General features: G+C 49.1%; 1 protein-coding gene across 2 annotated transcripts in view; it reads right to left on the bottom strand.

Annotated features, from left to right (window-relative positions):
- Positions 1-558: 558 nt before the first annotated feature.
- The window catches only part of IFT43 (intraflagellar transport 43), an 81,855-nt gene continuing 55,221 nt past the window's right edge, over positions 559-27,192 (bottom strand). For both annotated transcript variants that reach the window (XM_030319627.1, XM_032593425.1), the window contains 6 exons: positions 24,312-24,344; positions 23,612-23,658; positions 1,986-2,058; positions 1,624-1,699; positions 1,042-1,104; positions 559-874 (listed from right to left, as the gene is read on the bottom strand). In XM_030319627.1, coding sequence (XP_030175487.1) covers positions 755-874; positions 1,042-1,104; positions 1,624-1,699; positions 1,986-2,058; positions 23,612-23,658; positions 24,312-24,344 — 412 coding nt within the window. In that variant the 3' untranslated portion in view covers positions 559-754. The remainder of the gene's footprint in view (positions 875-1,041; positions 1,105-1,623; positions 1,700-1,985; positions 2,059-23,611; positions 23,659-24,311; positions 24,345-27,192) is intronic.

Below are 27,192 nucleotides of genomic sequence, written 5' to 3'. Positions count from 1 at the left end.
GGGGGTCCCAGGCTCCCCGAGAGAGAGCATTCTGTGGGATGCTCGGAGCGGCCAAGCCGGCCGCTTCTAATGAGAGCTAGCATCGAGGCTCTGGGAGCCCGTGGCGGAAAGGAAGGGCATGCCTGGGGAGCCCTGGGCATGGGCTGCAAGAAGAAAGGAGAAGGGGGGGGGGGGTGCTGTGAGAATAGCTCCCAAGTCCCGCTGTGAGGAATGGGTTGCCTTAGCGCGCCCACTTTTTGCCGTCTCCTCAGCCAAGCTGCCCGACAGCATGAAGGAGACAGTAAAATTTCACTAACGTAACTGAACGTCCGCAGTAAGAAAGGCGTCCTGCCAGGCCTTCCAGGTGCTTCCAAGTAGACAGGTGCTCCCGGGAAATGCTGTGGCCTCTGTGAACCGAACACTTTCTAGAAGGGGCGCCATTCCTCTCCCCCTGAGTCTAGCTTTCCCTCATGCTCTTCAACAGCGGGGAGCAAACCCGTCAGACTGTTTAAAAGCTGCCCTCCTTCACTCTTGATGAATCTTTCCAAGAGGCTGCTGGAAAGAAAAGGAAGAGATGGCCACAGCATAAAGCAATTTATTACACTTGAATGATCCAACATGGTCTACTGAAAATAAGCATTTTTATTACAAAATATTCCATACAAAAATGCTCAGCTACCAGCAAGCTTCTTCAGCTGTAGGCTTATCGCGTTTTTTCAAGTCCGAAGCAGAAATTACTCTGTGCGGGGACAGCAGTCTGCTGACCGCCTAGGGCTCAGGTGTGCGTGGGCTGTCCCACGGGGTCCTCCTTCTCCGCCTGCAGCAGGTCCCATTCGGTGAGGAGCTCTGAGGACACCTCGGTGTACAGACGGTCCCAGTCCCAGCTGACGTCATCCTGCCCGGAGAGGCAGCGCCGGGTAAGATGAAGGCAGAAGGCCTTTCCCCGCGGTCACAGCCGACCTCCCCCACCCTTCGGCCTCGGGGAGGCAGAGCTCACGCTCGGGAGCCGGCTGGTCGTAGGGATGACGCAGCCCACAGGAAGGAGCTTCTGCTGCTACTGACCTCTCGGACTTCGTGCTCTGGCGCCAGGACTTTGGTGAGGAGCTTCAGGTCAATCTCTCCATCCTGTGGATGCAAGGATGCAAACAAACGAGCAAGCAAACAAACCGGCTTGTGTTTCCCCGGGCGGGGGGCGGGGGGGGGTTGGGGGGGGGCGCTCCGGACACCTATGTCTTGCAAAGTGAGGAGGGTCAGGCTGTGTGTGGTGGAACTTCCCAAACCGAGACCTGCAGAAATGCCTTAAAAAGAGGAAAACTGTGAGTGGACCTCGTAGCCACTGAGGAATGAGGGAATGCCACAGCATCCTACAGGTTGGACATTCTTTGCAGGAAGGTCAACACCAAGAGGGCAGGGCGTGACAGTGCCGGATCTATAGGGCCGCGGTACCTCCTGATGCTGGGGGGCCCCCATGGAAGTAGGTGGGAGCCTGGCCCCGGGACACACTGGGACAGGTCGGGCCCAGGGATGCCGTAATACCCGAGGGGAATGCCTCCAGCAAAGGGACTGTCGCCAGGAGGCCCCAGAGACCCACGGAGGAGATGAGGCCCGGAGCCCGCCCCTCTGTGCAAAAGCTGCCGCACTCACCAAGGTCTGAAAGGCTGAGTACTTCATGAGGTCATTGTCCAGGTCACGGTAGGTCATCACCCGGTTGACCTGGATGCTGCAGGAAAGAGAAAAGGTGAGGAGGAATCCCAGGCAGGACGGGTTCCAGGCGGGCTGCCGGGCCACCATCCCCAGAGCCTCCCGGGCAGCGAGGAAGGACCAAAGTGGGAAGAATATGCCTAGTAACACGGGAACCTGGGCAGGAACCCATCACCAGCAACTTCCCGTCTCCACTCGGGGCGGGGGGGGGGGGGTGGGGAGCAGCCCCGCTGTACGCGGCATTGGGCATGTGTTCATTCACATGCTCTCCGCCTCCCGCCAACTCCACACCTAATGTAATGTACCTGGGGGGGGCTGCCACCTGCAAAGCGAAGTCTTCTTCCTGTACTTCTTCCAGATCCGGAATAACAGGAATATCTGCAACGAGAGGAGGAGAAAGCACTGTGAATAGGGAGGGATCTCGCCCGCTTCTCCGTGTATTTACCACCTTCAACGCGCCAGTGGGGGGTAGGACGCATACTCAGACACAGTCTCTGGCCTCCGGGGTCCCCATCTAGGGCTGTGGTACTGAACTAGAGGTATGCCTGAAACCAAAGGTGGGCTGCAACCGTTTCCGAATCCCAGGCGTTACCCCAGCCACCTGCTGGATTAGAACCTCCTGGGCGGGGCTTAGGATTCTGTACTTTTTCCTAAGATTTCTTCGGTGATCCTGCTGTACGGTCCAGGTTAGGAGCCCTTGGAGTGGCCCTCCCAATGAGAAATGTAAAGAAATGGGAAGAGAGTCCCCGACTGTACTTGGGGAAATTTACATTGGAGGAGCCGGAGAATGAGCCACCTCATGACCGAGGTCCACCCGTGCATTAGCTCGTCGTAATCCCTGCAATCATCACGGCCGTCATGGCCCTGAGCCTGACTCTGAAGGACATTTCACACCTAATGAGATGAAGTGGTTCCCCAGCGGTGTCCCTGGGCTCAGTCTTGCCAGGTCTGATATAATAAAGAATGCCGATTCTAACGATGACACGTCTCTTGCCGGGTCATGGAGATTTCCCTTCTTCAAACTGTACATGTGAGTCAGATGTCCAGACACAGGAGGGGACAGACATCTCGTTCATTAGTCCAACAGAGTCACGCGAGCAGAGAGGCCGAGAGAGGCAGAGAAGCAAGTGGCGACTTCCCCAAAACAGCCCCTCTTGTCACGGGGACAACCTAATGCCCTAAAGAAGTATTTCCTTTTCCAAATGAGCATCACTGACTAGTTGAGGGGTTTTCTTTGTTTCAACCGGTCAGAGAGAAAAAGAGAGGGGGCAGAAAAAAAAGGCCAAGTGGAGAGATACCATCCTAGAATTCCCAATCCAACCACAAACATCAGGAGGAAAAAGCCCAGTGAAGACTGAATAGTGAAGAAACTCTTTGTTTTTGCTTCCATGGACTAAATTCAATTTTATTTCGTTAAAAAAAAATTTTTTAATGTTTATTTATTGTTGAGAGAGACAGAGCATGAGTTGGGAAGGGGCAGAGAGAGAGGGCGACACAGAATCCGAAGCAGGCTCCAGGCTCTGAGCTGTCAGTGCAGAGCCCGATGCGGGGCTCGAACCCACGATCTGTGAGATCACGACCTGAGCTGAAGTCGGACGCTTACCCACCGAGCCACCCAGGCGCCCCCTATTTAATTTTTAAATATTTTTTTTTAATTTTTTTTTTAACATTTATTCATTTTTGAGGGACAGAGAAAGGCAGGGTATGAGTGGGGAAGGGGCAGAGGGAGAGGGAGACACAGAATCTGAAGCAGGCTCCAGGCTCTGAGCTGTCAGCACAGAGCCCGACGCAGGGCTCGAACTCACGAACTGCGAGATCATGACCTGAGCCGAAGTCGGACACTCAACCGACTGAGCCACCCAGGCGCCCCCCCGATTTAATTTTTAAAAGACATGCAGAGTCATTCCAAGAACAGCTGGGAAGACCCTTCTGCCACTTTCAGACTATTCATTATTCAGACTTTGCAACTGCTCTGGTCCAGCTAAGCCTGAGTATATAAATGCCAACTCTGAGCCTGGTGTCTTTATTATGGCCTCCGACTGCAGAGCTACAGATGCTGTATCTGGAAAGAGAGGGAGGAGGTAGGCAAGGGAGAGACGGAGACACAGAAAATAAGACCGAGAGTTAAAGGCAGTGATTAAAAGAATCAAAAGGGCTTAAGAAAAGGAATGGCTGAGAGGGGAAATAAAGAACATTCACACACCACCCCCAAAATAACGACCCACGTTCGGCAAGTCCTCTGTCCAGAAAGCAGCTGTAGAGGGCTTAGATTCTGTCTCTCCATCCTGCTGAAGAATTAGACATGGAGTCCTCTAAGATTCTACCTCTTATGCTAATAGGAATTTTGCCTTCTTGTTCACTCTCGCTCTGCGTGATTAATGCCGTCCACGGTGAGAGCCGCTGACAGCACCGTCCCTGAGCCCGGGCCGAGCGGCGGGGCAGGGAGGAAGCTGGCTGTGCCATGCGCCATCAGCACTGTGACAGTGTTGGAGCGAGCCAGTTAGCTGCCCCCGGCTCGCCTCGGTGTGGAGTCCAGCCTGAGATGAATATTCAGAAGGTGGCAAGAGAAGGCCCCACGCTGGGCTTAGGGCTCAGGACGGGGTCTTCCCCGAGTCCCCTCTCCCTCCACAGCGTTAGCATTTGGGTCCTGTCAACTCCGCCCCGCTCCTCCCGGCTCTGAGGAACTGCACTTCTGCCCAATGTCCACTCTGACTCCTCACGGGCTTCCCTCCTCGTTCCCGCCCCCCTCCTCCAAATGCGCACAAAGGAGTGTGGGGCTGGCCCATCTGTGACAGATCAGAGGTCAGCCCGGGCCTTGGCAAAGGGGCCTCTCAGAGTGGCACTGGTGAGGCCGGCCACACAGTGGGATTTCTCTCTAATTGGAAGCCCGGTGCCCAACAGAACCCGGTGAACCGCCTGAGTGGGACAGAGCCAGCGATGACAGCCAGGCTGAGGCAAGCTGGACCATTCCGGTGCGGTGACAGCTTGAGCCATCGCAGCAGAGTTGGGCCGTCCAACTCCCGGCCCCCGTGGAACAGGTGGCCGTGGAGCCGGTTTGGGGCAAACTTCAAAGAACTTCACAGTTTTACAGTTCCTGATTTACTATCACAGACAAGCTTTCATGTATACGTAACTTGTTCGGCCTTGCTCCTTCCCACCTCGTCTTCCCCTAGAAGATTTCGGAAAACGGACTTGCGAAATCTGCTTCTTCACAAAAGTATATACCGGGAATGCTCGGTTATGGCCGCTTGGCCTGCACGTCTGGACCGGTGACCCAGTCTGGTTCAGGACCCCAAGCGTCACTCTCGGAACGTTACTAATGTAACACTGTATGTCAACTGTGCTCAAATAGAAAACAAATTTCTAATAAGATGAAATAGAAAGTGCGTGATTTTTAACAGAGACGGTAAGAGGAATACAGGGGGTCTGCTCTAGCGCTGCTGAAAAGCTACCGCTATTTTGAAAAAATGTAATGGTTCTATTGACTTTATTCTCCTGTTCTTCTGCGCTGCTAAAAGCAAGAAGAACATGAACAGAAACAGTGAGTGGGTTAAGTATATGGGCAGGACGTCCATCCCGTGGTTAAGACGCAGGCTCCGGGGGCAGGATGGGTGGCTTCCAATCCTGGCTTCCCCACCTACCAGCTGTGTGACTATCCTCTCCGTGCCTCAGTGGTATCATCTGTAGAAGGGGGAATTTCACCTCCCGCATACGGTTGTTACAAGCATTAAATGCCATCATCTTTACAAAATACTCACCATGCAAAATGCCAAACTCTGCTCCGTGCATAATAAAGATTCTAGAGCTATTCTTATTCGCTTAACAGATCAAGTGTTGAGCCTGCAGAGAAACTATATGCTCTACCTTCAGCGTCTCATTTACTCTTGCCCATTTTGCAGGCGAGAACAGTGAGGCTCAGCAAGATTAAGCAGCTGGCGTGAGCTGAGATCATCAATAACGGACAGCGCCAGGTTTCCGGCTCCGTCCGACTGCAACCCATGAGCTCATCCTCGCCCACTCGTGCTCTCTTTGCAAATGAACAGTGCCTTCAAAGGCACTCGTAGAGCGGAGTCTGGACGGTTTTTACTCTAAAGATTCAACGACCTCTGTTCTGGTATTTCTCCTGATTCCCATCACCACAAATAAGCTAAGTCTCTCCCTCGCCATATGCCCCAACTCACCACTGCCTCAGCAAGGCCAAATGGAACAGAATGGAAAGAGCACAGTGACACCGGAGCCCTGGGGACTCCTCCCTGCGGCCCGTGTCTTACTAAACTGGCCCCATGGAGGTGACTGAACACCTCAAACAGTCTCAGAAAAGGGGACCAAGGCAGGTAGGGCTATGACCTCACACGGACTGCCACCCGGACACAGGCCACCATCACGTGCTTCTCTTTCCCAGCTCCGACTCCTTCAACTGAACGGGTTCTCTTTGCTCTTTGCCCTTGCTCCCCACCTCTTCTGTTAGCCATCTCTCCTGCCTGTTCAACCTGCTTGTCTCCCTACGTGTCACCTGGTTAGCCGCACGTGGGGAGACCGCCTTTGCTTGTTTATTCGTTCATTCATCCAAGGAACACTGAGCATCGGAAAGGTGCAATGCCACGTGGTGCCAGTAACAACAGCAAATAAAAGACAGTCCTTGTCTTCGTGGAGCGCCGGAAAGTACCAGGGCCGAAACAACTAATTGTCTTATTTTTCAAATGTAAAATATCATATGTGGTAACAATTCAAATGCTCCAGAAAAGGTTAAAATGAAAAACTTTCTATTCTTATGTGATCCCCAGTCTGACTCCCTAGAGGTGCTATTAACAATTTCTTGTATTTACTGAAAAGAATGTGTACCTACCGCAGCACACATGTCCTTTAAAAAATGTTTGTGAACAGGATCACTTTACACATGCATGGTTCTGCAACTTGCTTTCTCTCCCCTTATCAATAAATGTACTGTAAATCTTATTTTTTTAAATGGCCACCTAGGATTCTATTGAATGGGTGCTCCATAATGCATTTAATCTGGTTCAGAGATCTCATTTAGAACTTTGGAAGGTGGGGTGGGGAGTTGGGGAAGGTCTCTAAATGAGGGACGACGCAGCTCAAAGCCGAAGGACAGACAGGATTAAAGCAGGCAGGGACGGCAGGTGCAAAGGCGCTGTGAGGTGAGAAGCATCTCCCAGCACTGAATAAACTGGAAAAAGGCCAATGTCGGCGGCCCAGGGGCCAGGGGAGAGTGATGGGGCGGGGGGAGGAGGGGAGGAGAGAGGGTGCCTGGTGGCAGGTGAGGAAGGACCTGCGTCGACCAGCCAGGAAACATGGACTGGGTGTCTGCTATACACAAGACCTTCTAGGGCACATGACAGGAAAACCAAGATTGATGAAGCATGGCAAAGTGGCAGAGGGAGGGACCACACCTTAAAAAAAAATAGTAATACAAGCAGAATCAGGAAAATGTAAAATCCCTTCCTTTGTGACTCACCTTGGAATCCAACAGGTAGCGGCCACTGTGTGGGCAGAGTACAGGAAATTTGCCCTGGGTCTGCCCCCTAGATGCCCCGCTAGCAGAGGGCAGAGAGCAGTTCCCAGTCACTTCTGTATTCCCAAGGACTAGCAAACCAAGGGACAACCGAACAGAACCGAATCAATAGATTCTCCTCCCATCTGAAAGTCACACACAGGGACGAGCCGCGTTGATCTGTTTCGTTCCAATTATGCTGTAAGTGCTACCGAGTCCATAGTTGTCTATACACGACACGGACACAATCCTTGCATACTTCCTGGATTTGATAACATCCTAGCAAAGGTTCTGCCTCACTTGACAGCTGCAAGGCCTGCCTGGGAAGGGCCTGTGTCTGCACAGGAAACAACGGATGAGTGGGCACAAAGTTACAGAGGAAGACTCACTCATATTTTGGCAGTATGGACCACAGGGCTCCCATCCCGAGGCTGGGTCACACTGCTCTTCACTAACCCGTGTTTCTTTCTGTTTGGACTTCTGGAGTGCTCCCCTGTATCGCTCCACCTTCTGGAAGCCCCCAGTAAAGGTCTGTCAGTGCATAGCACCAATCGTAAGAAGTTACTTCAAAGAGACAGACTGCCAAATGGGCAACTCATTACGATCCAGAACACCCGTCTGCCAACAGATCTACCCAACAAACCAACTACCGGATGAAACCACAGAAATGAGGGGTGCTTAAATAAATAATAGAAACATGTGGGAACATCAGCAGGATCTACTGCAACTGGTTTCAAAGATGTGAGAAGCTGCCATTTGCCCCGAAATACATTCGTTATGGGCAATATCATCACACGCACACACTAAAAAGCTAACTACCCAGTGAAGTCCCAGAGGGCTCCTTTTCAGCCCCTGTGGCCTGACAGTAAGAAGCCAGCCTGCCTCGTCCAATAAAGCTGGCTCCAGATCTCTGCGATGCATTGTGTGCGAGATGGCCCGCGTTCAAACCCCAGTGTCGTTGGCCTGTTTTGGTACAACTAGAACAGAAAGTGATTTTCGAAGACTGGACTCAGCACGCAGCATACACCCTGAGCATGACTCCGACTCTTTACCTGGGATATAAAGCTAAGTCCTGCAGGAAGAAGAGAACAAAGGGGGCCCCCTAATCCAGACCCTGGGTCCCACCCTGGAGCCCCTCTTCTCTGTGTCCCTTGAGGTTTTTGCCGATTTTCTTGTTTGGAGATTTCTGAATGGGATTTCCTGGTCGCATCCACAGGCGTTTCTGGAGAGCTCCATTAAAGTCTCTTCTACACTCTAGCACCTTCTCATCTTGACATCTTAGTAAATGATATAAGTGGTTGGCCTACCTTGCCAGGTTCTGCCGGGTGCCTTCTGATGACATCCGTCCCTCTCCCTCCATCCACTAACTGAGCTCCCTCTGGCAAAGGCCCTGCTTGGTTACATGCAATCTCTTCCCCGAGCTGCTCTCCCACTCGGCGCACTGGCCACCACAGAGCACCCAAAGGCTCTTCATGGCTCACGTCCACCGTCCATAGCCAACCTCAATATCTAATCCACACGAGGGGGATCTGGACATACTGCTTAAGGGCACCGCAGAGAGAGACAGTGGTCCACACAGCCCCTAATTCTGTGCCCAAAGTCAAAAGACCTCAGCAGAGCTCTTAAGTGAAACAATGTCCATGTTTTCGGGAGACGGCAACTTGAAGCCAGAGATCATTATAATTTTTCTCTGCAGCTGCAAAACTTTGTTTTACTGAATGCTGTTACCTTCTGCATCACGTATGGGGAATTTTAAACAGGCAAATGGAAGAAGGTCTGATTGAAGATGAAGTTAAGTGAAAGAAATTGGTCTCATTTAGCACATGACAGGATTCATCTGTGTTCCCAAGTCCACTGAGGTGGCATCATGGGCGTTCCATATTCATGAGCTGCTGCGACACTGTGTCCCCTCATTTACAAAGAGCCGTGTTCAGCAAATTCTGTCCCTGTGGACACTCTGTGCATTTCATGGTCTTGTCAGAGAGACATCAAACGCTCCAGTAACCAAATACCAGAAAATGGCTTTAATTAGTGGATCTCAATCGTATAAATAATTTTTTTCTAAGTGAAAAAATGGGGAATTTTTTAAAAGGGAGAAGAAAAGGGGAAAGCAGTAGGCAACAGGCTTCAAACACCAGAAGGAACAAGAGAAAGAGACGGTCTCAGAGGAGCTCCTGAGCGAGCCTGGGCCCTGCAACCGTCGGTCCCCCGCACTCCCCAACTCAGGGTTCGAGGGACAAAAACAGGTCTGCGGGTCCCCACAGGTCCGCTTGATGAAGACCTTTCCCCTGTGACTTCATCTGATCGAAGCTGGCCCGGCCCGGACTCGTTACTGGCAGGGGAGGAGAGAGGCAATGGACATGGCAGAAAAGAGTCGGGAGACTGGGACGTTCGCTGGAGACCCGCACCTAAAACGCCGAGAAATACACGGCAGGGCCAATGTCTACTCTGGCGCTGTGCACGAGCAGGTCCCCGGGGAAGCGTGTGACGGAGCCTGAGGTCCTGAGGTGCTGAGGTCCTGAAATGCCTCCAACGTTCCTGCCAAACTGCATCTCTCTTCATGTCGCCGGGCAAGGAGATCACAGACCTCACGAAGATCAAAATAGCCGATTGTTCCTCACGGCCCCCCAAGCTGTGGTGGCTCTCCTGGCGGACGACGGTTTGATGACGAAGGCTGAGACTGACTTTAGTTTCCGAGACAAACCGGGCCCCAGCACGTGTGGTGCTGGCCGGATCACGGGCAGAGGGGGCGCTTCGCTAAGAGTGGCAACGCGGCTCGTGGTATGTCGTGGTGCGTGAGGGCCGGACCTCTGGAGCTGTGTTCCGGTACCCACAGCGGGATGGTTGCACATTTCGCAAGGAACCATGAACGCAACACCCCAGAATGAGATTGGCCGCATCCCCCCACCCAAGTCCACGGTGTGCTTACAAGATCGAGCCTTCCGAGCAATTCAAAGGTAGTGCTCACGAGCACAAGAGTTCTCTATGGAGAAAGACACCATTCAGCCCAGGAGCCTGACATGGGGAGGACCCCGCTGCCACCTGCCGAGGTGGCCCCCAGGGAACATCACACCCATCGATCACTGACAGTTGAAGGAAACGGAGGACGATGAACAGGAACGCTCCCTGCCACTCTGTTAGCTTTCGGAGGTCGCTGGCGCTTCCAGCTTTGATCTGTAGAGATGTGCTAAGGACAAGGAGGGGTAAAGGACTTTAAAAGCGACGAGGAAAAACTGGCTGGAAGGAATGGAAACTGAGGAACTTTCCACTCTCTTCAGTAAGGCCCAAGATGAGTGATACAGTGTTAACGTGACACAGAGCGCCTTCTCAGAGCCGCCCGTGGAAGTAGGGACGTTAGAAACCAGGCATATCTGATTCTATTTCATCCTCTTCGTGTTACATTGAAAAAAACAAGACAAACTACACTGCTTTTATTCTAAATCCTTAGGTTTTGTGTTTTTCCTTATATATATTTATTAAAAAAATGCCACTTTGATCGGTGCCACCCGTGACACTCCCACATACGGAACGCTTCTGAGCGGTTCCCTCCGCGCGAGGCCACTGCTGGTGACAGCCAGCTGGTTTTGATCACAGCCATTCCGAATCGGATTTTCATAAGATAGATGAGGAGTCTTAGTGCTGCTCTCTCTCTTATCAGATGAGAAACAGAGGGGGAGGGGGAGAACGGGTCCTGAGGGAACAGCGCAACAATCAAGGGCTGCGTGGTTCTTTCTCTGTCCCTCCGCTGCTGCAATTTTCAAAGGCGTTTGCCTCGGGCACTTTTAAATGATGGTGTCTCAATTCTGTAATCATCTTTCAAGAGCTTTCTCTTAAAGGGTCTTTTAGGTAAACCTAGTCCGTCAACCACACTTATGGACTCAGGAATCACATTCCCAGTGTGTGTCCTCCTGTGTGTGTATATATAGACGAATACACACACACACACACACACACACACACACACCCCAACATCTGTGAACTTTGAGAAAACTGGCAGAACATAAAGCTACAGAGTAAGATCTACCATTTGGCCATATCAGGTTCATCTCTTACTGGGGTAAGAGAGTCAGGCCCCCGTTACCTTTCCCCTAGATTTCTACTATACCTAATCCTGCTTTTTATTTATTTTTTATTTTTTTTAACGTTTATTTATTTTTGAGACAGAGAGCATGAACAGGGGAGGGTCAGAGAAAGAGGGAGACACAGAATCTGAAACAGGCTCCAGGCTTTGAGCTGTCAGCACAGAGCCCGACACAGGGTTCGAACTCACGGACCGCGAGATCATGACCCAAGCCGAAGTCGGACGCCCAACCGACTGAGCCACCCAGGAGCCCCTACCTAATCCTTCTTTAGAAACACATTTCCATGTGTGATATGTCAGAAAGAAAAGACTTCTCCACCTGAGGGCTAAGAGGGGAGCTAAGTCCAACCTCCGAGCATAAACATGCCTGTCCCTTCCCATCTCCCCTAAGCGACACCTGGCTGTCAGGTCTGCACCCTGGCCATCTCTCTGGGAGAACAGTCTACAGCTATCCCAGGGCACAACTTGCTGTGTTTGGGTCACAAAGACGATCTGGAACAACTCCACGACTCTACCTGTCTTTGTACACGCAGGGAACATGATGCCTATGTATACAGTCCCATCTTTTGAGACAGACCTCCCAGAAAACTGAGCCTCTATTTCTTTCTAGTCAAATAAAAATCTGAGCTGTCTACAAGCTCCCTCCGGCAGTAGTTCTCAGCAACACGGCCTGTCTGCTGCATTCGGGCCCTTTGATTCCTTATTTGTCCGCTCCCCTCACAATTGTGTGAAGTCCCCATGCCCCTCCCCGAAAGCTGGAACACTGCTTGCCGACACTTCTCCCACGGTCTCACAAAACTAAATGCGATTAGTTTTGTCCTATCCCGATCCTGTCTCCTGTATTCAACCGGGACAGAATCCAAGGAGCTACAGAATAAATACCTTGATCTCTATAATGATTTCAGGGAGATTTAGCTCTCTTTTACTTTTGTCAGTGGTTAACGTTGGATGATTTATTATTAATCACATTCCCCTAAACTGACTATAGCATGACAGAGTGCTGACGGAGCTTTCTCTCCGTGTGTGTTCCTGGAGGAAGGTTAATACAATGCGCCTCATTTAAAGCACGTGCGCACGCATGGCACCAGGCTTTCGTTTCCATTCTCCTATTCTACCTCTTCAGATGGGCACGTGGAAGCAGGCTGTGCACAGGAACAGAGGAAATGGAACCCAGAAAAGTCACTGTCAGCCACGTTTCAGGTAAAGACATCCGTGACTGTAAGTCTGGAAAGTCTGGTGAGACCTAGAGATTTTAGGGCACCACGCATGGCATAAAGCACCTGGTCCCAGCTCTGCCAACAGAGCAAGAGGTCTGGTCGAGACATTGGGCCCTGCTTTGCAGCTGGAGGGGGGGTAAGGTAGGACGTAACCGAGCTGACAAAGCAGAACTAAGATCTGCTGAAAGCTCAACTCGGTTCTCACAGACGCCCCTGCCTTTTGGGGATGCCAGAAGAACACAGCCAAACCAGTCTCTCCCATGTTTGTGGAGTCAATTTGTAGACGCCTACTCTATGGGAGTGCATATTTTGCTTAGGGTAGGGTCATGGGACCTTGAATCACCTTGCAAATAAATAAGTAAGTAAGTAAGTAAGTAAGTAAGTAAGTAAGTAAGTAAAAGCAACTTCTCTGGCTGCATTGAAGAAATTTCTGGCAAGTTCCATGTGACCCCTCTGGTGTCTCACTCACTCTGGGGACCAGCACTGGCCATAACCACATTGGAGAATAGAGAAGTTAACCCTGTGGCCTCTAGAGTCTGTATCTACTAATGCTCCTTTTTCTTTTGCTTCCAAGAACGTGACTTTAACTGCCTATCAAGGAAGAACTGAATTCCCAGATTTCTGGTCCAGAGTTGTACTGCAGGGTGTGCCCAATTAGAAATCAGGAAACATGGGTCCCAGATCTGCCCCCAATTTGCTGAACTTACGCAATTACTTATCAACTCTGGTCCTAGGTTTCCTTATCAACGAAGAAGGACTATTCTATCTTTAAGACAACCTTATTCTGGGGTGTCCATTACGATGTATCTCACGGGGGCACCTGGGTGGCTCAGTTGGTGATGCATCCAACTTCGGCTCAGGTCATGATTTCACCGTTCGTGAGTTTGAGCCCCATGTTGGGCTCTGTGCTGACAGCTTAGAGTCTGGAGCCTGCTTTGGATTCTGTGTCTCCCTTTCTCTCTGTCCCTCCCCCACTCATGCTCTGTCTCTCTCTGTCTCTCAAAAATAAATAAATGTTAAAAAAAAAAAAAAGAAACAAAATAAGTAAATGTTAGAAAATGAAAAAAGGAATATATCTCATGATATATATACATATATATGTATATGTATATGTATATGTATATGTACATATATTGCCCAACCAACTCTTTCTGTCACATTTGGTTACAGAGGAGTCTTTTCAAATGTTCCAGCCATAGTTGTAGCCTACTGGTAGAGCACAGCAAATCTTTTGTTTAGAATCACTGTAATAAATTTCATTTTCCATAATGCAATTAACCTGCACGGATTCCACCTGCAGCCCCATTATGCCCTCAGCCCACACCATGATTCAGCACCCTTGGCTGGGGCTCCCCCACGTCCCACACAGACTTTCAAGTGTCCGTGTCTCTGAGGTGTCAGTCTGTCTCCTCTGCTCCACCTCAAAGGGGCAGGTTGGTGTGAAAACTACAAACATGGCCCTTCAGCCCCAGGAGGAGCCCCGTGGGGCCTTGGTTCTCACAAACGTCCCAAACACCCGATACACCTGCTGCCACCCGCCGAAGCCCGGGGAAACCTCCAAAGCAGGTTCTCCTCTCTGGAAGACTCAGCACGGGCACAAGAAATCATCATCTAAAAGCGATTTCCATGGATTTGATAAAAAACGAAGCATAACAAGAGAGGAACAGTCAAACCTAAAGATTCTGTTTCATGTCACGGAGCTGTACGAGCCTGGTCTCTTCGGCTTATGCCTGTCAGCCGGGCCACTCCTGTAGGCGAAACCTGAGCGTGGGAGGGTCGGCAGAGCCGAGGACACAGGCTGGCAGGCTAGTCTGAGAACCGGGGTGGGAAGGGATCTGCAACAGGGGGCTAGAAAAATGAGTGGAGACTAGCTTCCTCAATAAGCAGGGTTGAGACACCAACCCGATGCCTCAACAAGGACGAGGACGGCTGTGACAGCAGAGTGCTCGGGAGTCCCGAAGACCACGTCTGCAATCCAGCTCCACTGCCTACGAGCTAGCGGGGCTGTGCCGGAGCAGCTCATACTGGCCTGTAAGAGCCAACGGCTAAATTATTAGGAATACTGCTTGCAAAAGCTGTTTACACGTAAACATCATTAAGGACTAAGTTATACACCCTCATAACCAGATAAATTATATTAAAAACAAAGGCAATCAATAGTCAAAACTCAGCACTTCCTAAATTTTACATTTCACTTTATCCATGCTCCTGTGATAATTTCTCTCTTCTCCACTTGTAGGGTAGAACTAGGGTCTACTGGTGTGCTCCTGCCCATGTCTTCCCAGCTCTGTGGTCAGTGATGTCCTTCTGGGAGCCCGAGACCAGTCACGGTGGGGATACTGACGCCACAGAAATCGGCAAACACTAACCCCGTGAGGACTTTGCTCCCCTGGACAGCCAGTGGTCAAACAGTAACCAGCATATCGCTGCAAAACAGCCATGTGACTTCTGTGAGCGGCTTCACGTGCCAAGGCTTCCATTTCCTCCTCTGTACAGGGGTGATAATCAGTGTCTCCTCCGAGAGCCGCCGTGAGGGCCACTACAGGTAAAAGCACAGGGCCTGGCTCGCAGTGAGCACAAACACGAATTACCAACACCGTTTCCCACGAGAATGACTTTTCTCTTGGGGTGCCGGGGGCGCTCCATCGGTTGAGCATCCCATTCTCGATTTTGGTTCAGGTCATGACCCTGAGGTTGTGGGATCGAGCCCTGTACTGGGCTCTGTGTTGAGCATGAAGCCTGCTTAAGGCTCGCTCTCTCGCTCGCTCGCTCTCTCTCTCTCTCTCTCTCTCTCTCAAAAATAAAAAAAAATTTAAAGACGAGGCTCGTGGGTGGCTCAGTTGGTAAAGCGTCCAACTCTTAATCTGGTTCAGGTCATGATCTCGTCGTCGTTCGTGAGGTTGAGCCCTGCACTGGGCTCTGTGAGGAGCCTGCTTAGGATTCTCCCCCTCTCCCTCTCTTTCTGCCTCTCCCCCACTTGCTTGTGTGCGCTCTCTCTCTCTCTCAAAATAAATAAACTTAAAAAAAAAAAAAAGAATGGCTCCTTTTCCAAATTTGTTATCTCATATACAGAGACCAAAGCGGAGACACAACAGACATGACAGCCAACCCTTGCACCAGTGAGTACCCCCCCCCCACGGCTCCCCCCCTACAGGCCCCACCCCTGTGATGCAAATGTTCAGCTAAAGGAGTCCCTGCTTGGGCGTGTGTCAGGGAAGGGTGGGCAGGCGTGAGTTCAGGAAAACCTTAGCGCCCACTTCTACTGACTCTAAACTTAGAAAAAACAAATAGATTTTAAGGAACGTTATTTAATCAAAAAATTAGTGCTGACTGTAATAGTTTAAAAAGATTAGGGAGGCAAAGGAAGTAGGTTTGGGAACCAACTAAGAAGTCCCGTATGCTGAATGCTGCCCTAATGGAACGTTCTCACTAAGCAAGAGAAAGGAATTGAGATGTCAGGGTTCTAATTTATCTGTACTTAATTCTTTCCACTTTCTCTTTCTCCACATTGAAGCTGTGCAGGCTCGTAGCGGCTCTGCTGTTTGCAGAAGGGACACAGAGTAGGGGGGGAAGATTAAGCAAGGAGTGAGAAGCAGCCCAAAAGAGAGATGGGAAGCCCAGGGTAGGCGATGAATGGGGAGAGGGGAAGACAGGGGTGAGGGCGCGCCAGCCCTCTACAGATGGCATTTTTCTAATTCCACTGACAGTCCAGCATCTCACATCTCATCCAGCCTCATTGCTTGGCTGTGTTCAGCCACTTTTACCTATTTTCCCTGTTGACATGGCCAGAAAATTGAGCAATTACCCTTAAACTCAGAGCTCTCAGATCATCCAGATTGCTACACTTACAGAATTAAGTCCCCAATTGCCCCTGGCTAGAAGTGGCTCAACCCGGCTGGTCCTTTAGGAATTAAACACTTTTTGGTCGGCCATAAGGATTTATTATTCCCGAGGTTTGGAGGTATTCGATTCTGTCAAAACGGAATCCGAGTTGCAAAGAGCACAGCCCTCTCCAGTGGGGATGAGATGGTGGGAAGAGGCAGTGAGAATTCTGCCCACGGTCCTGGATCACGCCAAGTTGCAGTGGTTAAATGTGAGAAAGAGCTAATCCTTTCTTTTAAAGCTCCTGTTTTTAGAGACTTTCTACTTGTGAAAGACATCTTTGGGGGCTCACAGGTTCCTTCCTAACTTGACCTTAACTCTGAGACAAACTATTTGAAATTTGAGTCTGTATCTAATTGTACTTTCAGAAGTTGTTTCACCCTGAGTATTATCCATCTTTTCTAAGGACAAGAAAATGCTCTTCCCCATTTCTGTGCTTCTCAAAGTTAGTCTTCAAAGCTTCACACTCTATCCAGAGTTCACTTTCTGAGAGCTGTGTTTTGGAGCTGGAAACCCTCCTGGAGTTGGGAGAGGTGACAAGACTTTGCACCTGCAGTCTCCTCTACCAGGGTCCCCCCAGCCCCCTGCTCGCACCCTCCCTCCTGGAAACTTCACTCTTCCTTCTGGTTGAAGTGTAAAAACCACTGCTTCAGGGTGGCCTTCCCTCATCACCCAATCCAAGTCAGGTTTTTGCACTATTCTCTCTCATGGCGCTCTGAGCTCTGCCTTTAGTGGGCTCAATCATCACTTGTCCTTACTTATCTAGTTGTGTGACCATTTGCGTAGTTCCCGTTTCCCTGACCAAGCTATAAACAGTAGGAGGCCAAGGACCGCGCGTTTTCTTCAACACCATAGCCCCAGAGCCCAGCCCTGAGTACCGCAGAGTAGGTACTCAACAAATGGTGGTTAAATGAATGATTCACCCAAAGTCACTTGTAGAGCCTGGGTTCGAGCCTATTCCAGATCTGATGTTCTTTCTTCTAACACCACACAACCTTCCATGACAGAAGAAGTCCGAACGCCTTAGTGTAAACCAGAAACTTGATTCCAAGGAGCGGGATGGATAATCGTGCCACTAAAGGATGGTCATCTAAATAAGAAAGATTAGTGTGGCCATCTACAATTTGGGGACCTTGTGGTCATTTGGGGGCTCTGGCTGTCCATTGTTCTCAGCTATTCTCATACTCATGACTCCCAAATTCCCTGAAACATTGTGTCAACTCTTGTGAGTGATTCCACTTGGAATCAGCAAATTAGATGAATGGCAATCTCTGAACTTCATTAAAGGCAGTTTATATGGGACACTGAAAATCTGTAGCTGAGAATGGACCAGAATCAGGGCTTTGCTCTGCAGAACGAGCTCGTCTTGCCAGGCCTCACCAGGAAGGCCCTTTGCATTCTTCTCCTCCTTCAAATCCTGCCTGGCCTTCAGGACCTACTACTCATTCTTCCTTCCTCCTGAAGCATCCTCAGCCCACAGGGATTTCTTTGTCGCCTGAACTGTGGCCCTAATGGAAATCATGAACACAGCAACCACCACTGGCTGCCTCTGCCATCCAGTATACTGCTGCTGTCTTAGTTCCATAACGCTTCTCATCTCTTCTGTTTCGTCTTCCCAACAAAGTTCTGTGTTCCCGTTGAGCACAGCCCTACAAAGTCTGATGACACGTTCGCAGATCACTTGCCAAAGGCCTAATCCAACTTGCAGGTGCATTTTGTTCTGTTAATGAAGTGATTTCGAAAATTCTTTGTCATTTTCTGAAATATGAATTTGAACTTTCAGGCTATGCCATCTCCTCTCTAGGTTTACCACAGGCCCCCCCATCCTTTACTGTCTCACATGTGTGCTGTTTCATGTGCGTATGGTATCTGTCTGGCCCCTCAGGGTATGCAAGCTTGTGGTCCACCATGGCCTTGCAAACAGTCCCGTGCAGGACATTCTAGCTAACAAGCAGACTCTAAGCCACCTCCAAAAGTCACTCACTCCCATTTCTCATTCTAAAAACAAATCTTACTCTAAAAGCCCCTTTCTTCTTCTATTTTCCTGCTCTCTTCCTTGGAAGTCTGACACATCGATGGAAGAAGCATTTCTCTTCTCTCCCTGGGCATCTTCCCCAGGGAAGAAGAACATGTACCCAGAGCTTGGGAGGCTGAATGCTGAGACACAGATCTCAGAAACATGGCTCCTGGAAATTTCCTAGACAAGACAGGGAGGGAACGGAGGGGGCATTTCTCACTACATCAGAATCTCTTGGAGGGCGAGGGCTGCCTTACTCGCCACTATCTCTGGCATCAGGGCAGTCCTGGCCACAGGAGGCATTGTACGAATATCTGCTGCCTTTCTTCAATAAAATCTAACCTCTAAGACTGGTAGTGGAACGAGACCGCCTGCTTGGATCCTAGACCTTGGATCCTCATATCTACTCCCTAAGATTCAGTCTCCTTTGAGATTGCTGGCCACTTGTCACCCCTACCAAGTACAAGGAAACTAGCAGCCTCTTCCCAGGTGACAAAGCTCCTCGCACCAATGACCTTGAAGAACCTGGGTGTGATTTTACTATGGGCACCAGTAGGTTCCCTCATAAGGCACCCAAAGATCTGCTTAATGGCATTGTTGAATGAGCATCCATGGATGGTTCAGGGCAATCATTCATGGAGTGTCCCCACCCACTGGCTATTCTAAGCTCAAAGGAGCAGCCTTCACTAGCCAACCAAGTAATTCTCTGAGCAAAGATAATTCTAAAAACTAGTTACAGGTAACATATGATTCCTACTGCATAATGGATTCTAAACATTCACATACAGTCAAATAGACGAAGTCGAGTGTGAAGTGTAACATATGAACTGATTTTCCATTAAAGGACTCAGGCATAACTACACGGAAAACAGATTTATGCCGGGGAAGAGGCATCCCTCCTAGAAGGTAAAATCAAGTACACTGTGACAAGGAAGGGGGTTTTACGTGTTAAACCTCCAGAGCCAAAATAAAGGCCAAATCACTAATTTCACACTTCAAGTTTATGAAAGGGAAAAAGAAATACTAGGAGTATTCTCTGAAAATAGATTTCTTTCTTCTCTCCTTCCTTCATGGAATTGTATTAAGTATCCTATCAGTCACGCTAGGCACTCTACATTACAAACATGGGAGCTCACATGAATACAACCCACCTGTGGAAGGAGACACCAACATAGCTGAGGGTCACACCATCTGTGACAGCCCAGAGGCCAGGAGCAAGGACTCTGGGGTCAAGATCTGTATTCAAATCCTGGTGCTGGGCTGTGTAGTGTTGGTGGTATAGAGGTGAGCACAGCCGCCTTCCAAGTGTCATCACTTACTAGTTGTGTGACCTTTGGCAAGGATGTTTCTCTTTGCCTTAGTCAGCTCATCTTTAATATGGAGATCGCGAGCAATCCAAAATGTCCACTGCCAGGTGAACAGATAACCAAAATGTGGTATGTCCATACACCGGAATAGTACTCATCAATAAACGTAACAGGCTAACGATATATACAACAACCTGGATAAACTCAAAATCGTTGCAATGAGTGAAAAAAGCCAGACACAACAGCATATGTACTTATGATTCAACTTACATAAAACTCCAGAAAATGCGAACCGCCCTAGAGCGACAAAAAACGAATCAGTAGTCGCCTGGAGACAGGGGCAGAGGAAGGATGGACTGGAAAGGGGCATGAGAAATTCTGGAGGGCCAACAGAAATGTTCCATATTTGATTACGGAAGCGGTTTCACGGGGCGTATACATACATCTGTCACAACTCAACTGGTGCATTTTAAGTGGATTCATTTTCTGGTATGTACATTAGACCTCAATGAAGGTGATTTTTAAAAACTTTCTCATAGATTTGTCTTGAGAATTAAAGGAGTTTGGTGATGAGTGGTGATCGCAGTGATACTGGTGGATAAGCGCTATGAGAGCGAGCATTCTTTTGTGAGTCGGAAGACCAGAGTCCCTCTCAGAACCCTATTTTGTATGATGATCTCTAAGCTTCGGTGCTGTCACATGTGAAATGACAGGCTGGGACGAGATGGCCTGCAGAGGTGCTCAAAGCTGAAATCCTTTACTTCCAATGTGACGACGTCACAACGGCAGCCAGCACAACCTTCTAATAACACACGTTTATGATGTGTGTTAACTTCAGCATTCAGAGGTAATGAGTGCTGTAATGTTGAACAGTTATTCCTTGAAATGTAGCATTTTCACACATCGCAAAAAATGGAGAAAGAAGGATTTCAGAAGTCCTTTGAAGGGAGTTAGAAAGAGGTTTAAGGTTTAGGGTAGGAGGAGGCCAGGAAAAGATACCAGTTGAGTAAACCTTCTGTAGACCATGAGTTTAATGAACACCTCAGAGTTAGCAGCATCGTAATGCCCACACTCACTGCTGCTTAACCACCTAACAGCCTTGTCAATGTCCAGGGGGGCCCCTGCCTCCCTGAGTCCTTTGGCCCATCGTCCTGAATGATCACCCTGCCATCCTGTGCAATCAACGTCCGGAGAGACAATCTGTGAGGACAGGCAGATCAAAAGTGTGGCCAGCAGCCACCAATCACGGAGCCACCACATCTGGCACTGACACGAGACAACCCAGGTACACGTGTTGGGAAAGAGACTTGTGGAACAGAAACGCAGGATCCCTCATTTTACAGGGGCTCATTTAACTGGGAATCATTAGTGGGTGGACGAGTTTGCCAGCGACAAGGAGTTTAGTGAGTAGAGCTAAGGAAGAAGATCTGGTGAAAAAGAAATGACCCTGTCGATAAAAGATGATAGAAAAAGAAGAGTCAAATACTTAAGAACGATGAAGCCGTGCTCAGGAGCTCTCTCTAAATCTCAGAGCGGAAGCTGAATTCCTGACCTCCTATGACTACCTTTTTACCTTAAAACCCCTTTGGCAGGAAATAAGGCAGAAGTACCTTTTCATACTTCCTGTCCGTTCCTGTCCTCAATCCTGACTTTTGAGGCATTACAGCAGGCCTGACACACTTCGGTGTGCAAAATATTCATCCAGGGAGTGTATTTACATTAATACAGATCTCTGGGCCCCAACTCCAGCTTCTGATTGCTGGTGGCCTGGGAATCTATATTTCGACCATTATCCCAGTACAGTTCACGCGTCTCACATGTCCCCAATCCTGTGAGGCAGCCGAAACACAGGTAATCTAAGCTTTCTAGATTTAATGCTCCATTTCACTTTGTGGTCACATGCAAAGGTTAGTTACTGAAAGCTTTGGGGCTCCACCTGCAGCCATGACAGAGTAACCAGCACCGGGCATACCTTCCTGCGGGGGACAATTAGGAACCTGGAAATAACACAGATACAACTGTGTGCAGACTGCAGACAGTAGGAAGTGCAGGACAGTGATCCCTGAGAGAAGGGAAATGAGTGAGACCTTACCATCCGCCCTGGCTTCCTGCCTGGGTGCATACCTCCTGGACTCTGGCCCAGGGAGGGGGAACGCCAAGTGGATCATGGAGATCTCGTGGAGTTGAGGAGACAGAGGTCAAAATTTAGGTAGGCGAAGGTGGCTGGAACCGGAGAAGCAGAGGATGAGAGAGAGGACCTATGTAGCAGAAGGGCCGCGGAAATCTAGACCGATTGCACTCTAAGCTGTGTGTGTATAGGGTCAGGTTCCGCATGGATGGACAACGAATTACTACCAAGAAAGAACAATCCCCGAAGCTTACAGAGAACTGGAAGACGCTCAGCTCCACCCAGGCAGAGTGGAGAGTCCTGTGAACCACCAGGCAGGGATGCCTGGGGATCTTAATGTTTAAAGTTAACTCTACGGGAAAAAAGAGGGAGAGAGAGAGAGGGAATATTCTGGTTCTTTTTCTTCTCCATGTAAACCTTAGAATTAGTTTGTCAATATCCAGAAACTCGCTGGGAGTCTGATTAGGATTATACTGAGCCTATAGTTGTTAGAACTGACATTTTGCTAATACCGCCTCTAATAAACTTTTTAAAGTATGAAAACAATAAAGTTAGCTCTAGACTTGCCCTAATAAAGCTTAAAAACAAAATGACCAAGTTGACTAACAAATTCGTTAACTGTCTCCTAAAACAGATATAATTGCCGGGGCGCCTGGGTGGCTCAGTCGGTTGAGCTTCCGACTTCGGCTCAGGTCATGATCTCACGGTTCGTGGGTTTGAGCCCCGCGTCAGGCTCTGTGCTGACAGCTCAGAGCCTGGAGCTTGTTTCAGATTCTGTGTCTCCCTCTCTCTCTGACCCTCCCCCACTCATGCTCTGTCTCTCTCTGTCTCAAAAATAAATAAACATTAAAACAAAATTAAAAAAAACAAAAACAAAAACAAAAAACAGATATAATTGCCTACTAAAACAGAAACAAGGTCCAGACACTCAACATAGCAGCATTCACAATGACCAGCATCCAATAAAAAACTACCAATCACGCAAAGAAGCAGAAAAATATGTCTTGTAACCAGAAGAAAAATCAGTCAGTAGAAAGAAACACAGAGATGATAGAATTAGCAGAAAAGGACTTTAAAACAGCTACTATAAAGGCTACCGTCAACGATGAAGCAAAACATAATCAAATTTTGGAAGACACAAAACTGAATGGAGCTTTTAGAGGTGAAAAATACAATTATCTGAAAGAACAAATTCGCCGAATGGCCTTAATGGCAGATTAGACACCATAGAAGAAAAGAGTAGCTACGTAGCAGTGGCAACTATCCTCACTGGACCACAGAGTTTAAAACGAACTGGAAAGAAGACTTACTTAATGTCTCTGTATGTTAGTTTCCTCATCTGTAAAATGGGGAGAATAGCGCCATCTCACGGGGTCGTTGTGATGACTAAACGCTTTAACACATATAAACTGGTAGAATAGCGCCCGGCAGAATAAACACCCAATAAACATTAGCTATTATAACTTAAGTTTGCCCAGCACGCTGTGGGAGCACAGGGGAGAAACTTCTGAGTCAGAGAGGCAGTGGCGTGGGGACGGGGGGACATGTGAGAGCAGGTGATGCTTCCGCAGAGTTGTGAAGGACAAGTAGGGCTGGAGGATAACCCCGGAGGCGAGGTGCTACAGGCAGAGGAAGCAGCACTCCCCCGAGGCACGGAGACATGAAAGGACGCGGCCACTGCAGCCCGGTAAGGCTGCGGCAAACAGTGCCTTCGCTGCCACCCAGGAAATGCTCTGGGGGCCGTGGAGCCTCTCTGGAAGCTTTTTTGATTTCCTCCAAAGGTACCTTACCTCCTCCGTCATCTGATCCATCCAAGCTCTGCTGTCTGAGGCGGTGACTGCCCCCAAAAAGAAGGAAAGGAAAGAAGAAAATCAACTTCAGACACAGAAAGAAACCGCCCAAATTGTCACTGTGGGTATCCTTTCTCCCAGATGAAACTGTCTCTGGACCCACTTTCCTCCATCAGCTTGGTCAGACCTAATTAGGCAACCGGGTCTGCCATATACGGTGGCACAAGCTGTGCGGGGGACCGTTCCACCGACTATGACACGGATGCTCCTCTCACCCCCGGGGGGACTGGCGTCGTGGCTCTGCCTTTACACTCTATCTTTGCCTAGAAACCTTCTTTCTCTCTCTTTGATGGAAGTCTTAGGAGAAGGCTGGGTTTAGAAAGCCGGTGCTGCTTCTTCCCATCTGTACCAATAAGCAGAACCCATGGGTCAGCACTCTGATACCTGGACGTCCAATTCTAAAAACCACAGGGTGGGAGGGGGACGGGGACGTCAGTGCCAGGGTCCAGACCTCCGGCTGAGGAAGCAGCATTAACTGAACTCTTGATTCAACGTGCATAACTAAAGGGGCAGACTGCGGTCAGATGTGTTCCATTTTCTAATGTTAAGTCCAACAAAGGCTGAACGGATGACGCCCGCGAAGCCTGCACGGCTAGCAAAGGTCCCCAAAGGATGCCATAAGAATATGCTGGGAACATACTCTTCTATTTCTTCAGAAGCCCTCCTTCCTGACCTGAAAAAGAGAAAAACAGGGTTTGTGAGAACCCACTAGACTCATGTCTATGGAGGAGAGGGGGTTTCAAAAGCGAGGGCAAATTAGCATATTCCAAGGGCTTTATTTATCTGTATTTCTTTCTAGACCAAGGCCCATAACCCGCACGAGAGAATTACAGACGCTGCCGTGTTTCTCTATTTTACTTTATTTTATTTTATTTGTATTTATTTTTGAAAGAGAGAGAGCGCGCGTGCAAGCACGGGGGAGGGGCAGAGAGAGAGGGAAAGAGAGAGAATCCTAAGCAGGCTCCGCACTGTCAGCGCAGAGTCCGACACGGGGTTCGAACCCACAAACCACAAGACTGACCGAGCCGAAATCAAGAGGCGGACGCTCAACTCACTGAGCCACACAGGCGCCCCTGTAATGCCTAGGCTTATTTCAGTATAACTCCAACTGAAATCGTTGAGTTTAAGGGCAGACTAGGAAGTTCAAAACGCAAAAGGATAGAGACGATACGGTGCCCTCCTTTCAACAATTAACAGACCAATTTATAGAACACTTTCTTAGGATTGAGGCCTTGAGTCTTAGTTGGAGCTTTAGATGTTAGCATGTGTAGCTTCCCAGGAGCAAAAATGGATGAACCAGCCATACAGATCGAGCTGCAGGCTCTGGGCCTTTCTGTAGCCTCCACCTGGCGAATCAGAAGATCCTGTGAGTGATGTTGGGCAAGTAGTGCCCTTAAGACATTCCATGAGAACAGGAAGCCTAATTATACAGACGTTTATCTAAGGCTGTGGTTCTCAAACTTCAACGTGCATAAGAACCATCTCAAGGGACGCCTGGGTGGTTCAGTCAGTTAAGCATCTGACTCTTGATTTTGGCTCAGGTCATGATTTCACAGTTCATGGGATTGAGCCCCACGTCGGACTCTGTGCTGACAGTTCGGAGCCTGCTTGGGATTCTCTCTCTCTCTCTGCCCCTCCCTTGCGTGCACACTCTCTCTCCAAATAAAGAAATAAACTTTTTTTTTTTTTTTTTTTTTTAAAAAGAACTATCTGGGAAGCTTATTAGACATGCAGATCATTGGACCTGGCAGAGAGAACTTTCTGGATCAGTTGCTCTGGGAAAAGGGGAGCTCGAGGATATGCATTTTAAACAAATCCCCAGATAATCCTAATGTAAGTTGATCACTACTGACACTGTGAGAAACACTGATCTAAAGTCTTCTAAATGAGACTGACAAAATGTTGACAATTATTAAAGCTGGGTATTGGGTACATGTTGATTACTTTTCTGTATGTCCGAAAATTTCCACAGTAACAAAGGTTTTGTGTGTGTGTGTGTGTGTGTGTGTGTGTGTGTGTGTGGTGTGTGTTTTAATGAATTCTTGCAAGTCAGAAATCAACCACCATGATGAACATGGGCACAGGGTGGTGGCAATGTCATAATGGCCAAGAGCCAGGATGCATGAGAAGGCCTTCAACGGTGCTGGGCCCACTAGCCTTGCCAGTGGAGCTACATGGGAACCAACCCACAATTCCCTTAAAATCCAAACAACCCCCACCCCCATCCTGAGTGTAATTAGAAATTAAGCCCAACTTTAAATAGGTTAGTTTCCATGAAATTCGGACCACATCAACTGCACTGTTAAGGAAGGAAGAGGGGGAGGGGGGGAGAGTTTTGGCTGCTGCTGGGAAGAAGAGAATGGGTAAGAACTGGATGGAACAACTCTAAGGGGATCTCTCAGGCTGTAGTTTTTGACTCTTAAAGAGAAAGTAAAGAGACCAAGCAAGCAGGGAGGGCCAGGAGGGCACGGGGGACAGAAAAGGTAGAAGGGAGGCACCACAGGTAAACTGCAGACGGGTGCCCAAGGCATCACCACCAATGTTGTTGCTGGAGGATATTTGTTTTCAATACTCATCTGAGTCAAGAAAATCCTAAACATAGAGCACCTAGCAGCCACCAAAGCCACCTGTTTGTGTGGGAGGACAGAAGGCTCTACTCTCAGCTCATGTACGTTCCCCAGGACCACTGCCTCTCATTGTCCTGGTGAAATTGAACTTTACAACCCACCATCCAAATGCCTCAGGAATACGTCACCAACAGCAGAAGGGCTTGGCTGAATACAGGGTCAGAGAAGAACAACGTGATTAAAGAGGCCAGGCGGGCCGGCCAGCTCCTGCATTTCGTACATCAGAGACATAGCATCTCTGATTACCCCGAAGAGTTGTGATTATATCGTTCCTTCCTAAGCAACATGCCATGGCCAAAGTAGCAGTGATTTTGTCTGAAGGAAGCAATAATGGTACCACTAATCTTCAGGGGAAGGCTGATTAGCTGCCATTTATCCACTCCACATCCAAATGGGGAGGAGTTTCACATTCAGCATAACTGCTGCTGAGTTCACATCCTACTCTCTCTCACTCCAGGGTGGCCCAAGGACTCCTTCAAAATTTCATTTCACCCCATGAGGAAGAACAAGATCAAAATGGAGCCCTTGGGGTGCCTGGGTGGCTCAGTCGGTTAAGCGTCCGACTTTGGCTCAGGTCATGATCTCACGGCCCATGGGTTCGAGCCCCGCATAGGTCTCAGTGCTGACAGCTTGGAGCCTGGAGCCTGCTTCGGATTCTGTGTCTCCCTCTCTCTCTGCTCCGCACGCCTAGCGCTCTCTCTCTCCGTCTTTCAAAAGTAAATAAACCTTTAGAAAAATAAGAAAAATAAGAATGAAGCCCTCAAGAACAGAGAGTGGGGATGCCCTCGGGTGGCATGTTCTCTCGTTTTCTCGTTTTGTTTTTTTCCCTCTCTCTCTCTCACTCTCTCTGCCTGAAATAGCAGATTCTGGGCAAGCCTTCTGCTCGGGATAGAT

The sequence above is a fragment of the Lynx canadensis genome, chromosome B3, assembly GCF_007474595.2.
Source record: "Lynx canadensis isolate LIC74 chromosome B3, mLynCan4.pri.v2, whole genome shotgun sequence".
Classification (NCBI taxonomy): Eukaryota; Metazoa; Chordata; class Mammalia; order Carnivora; family Felidae; genus Lynx; species Lynx canadensis.
Note: the sequence above shows the minus strand (reverse complement) of the source record. Positions and strands in the feature narration are given on the sequence as shown.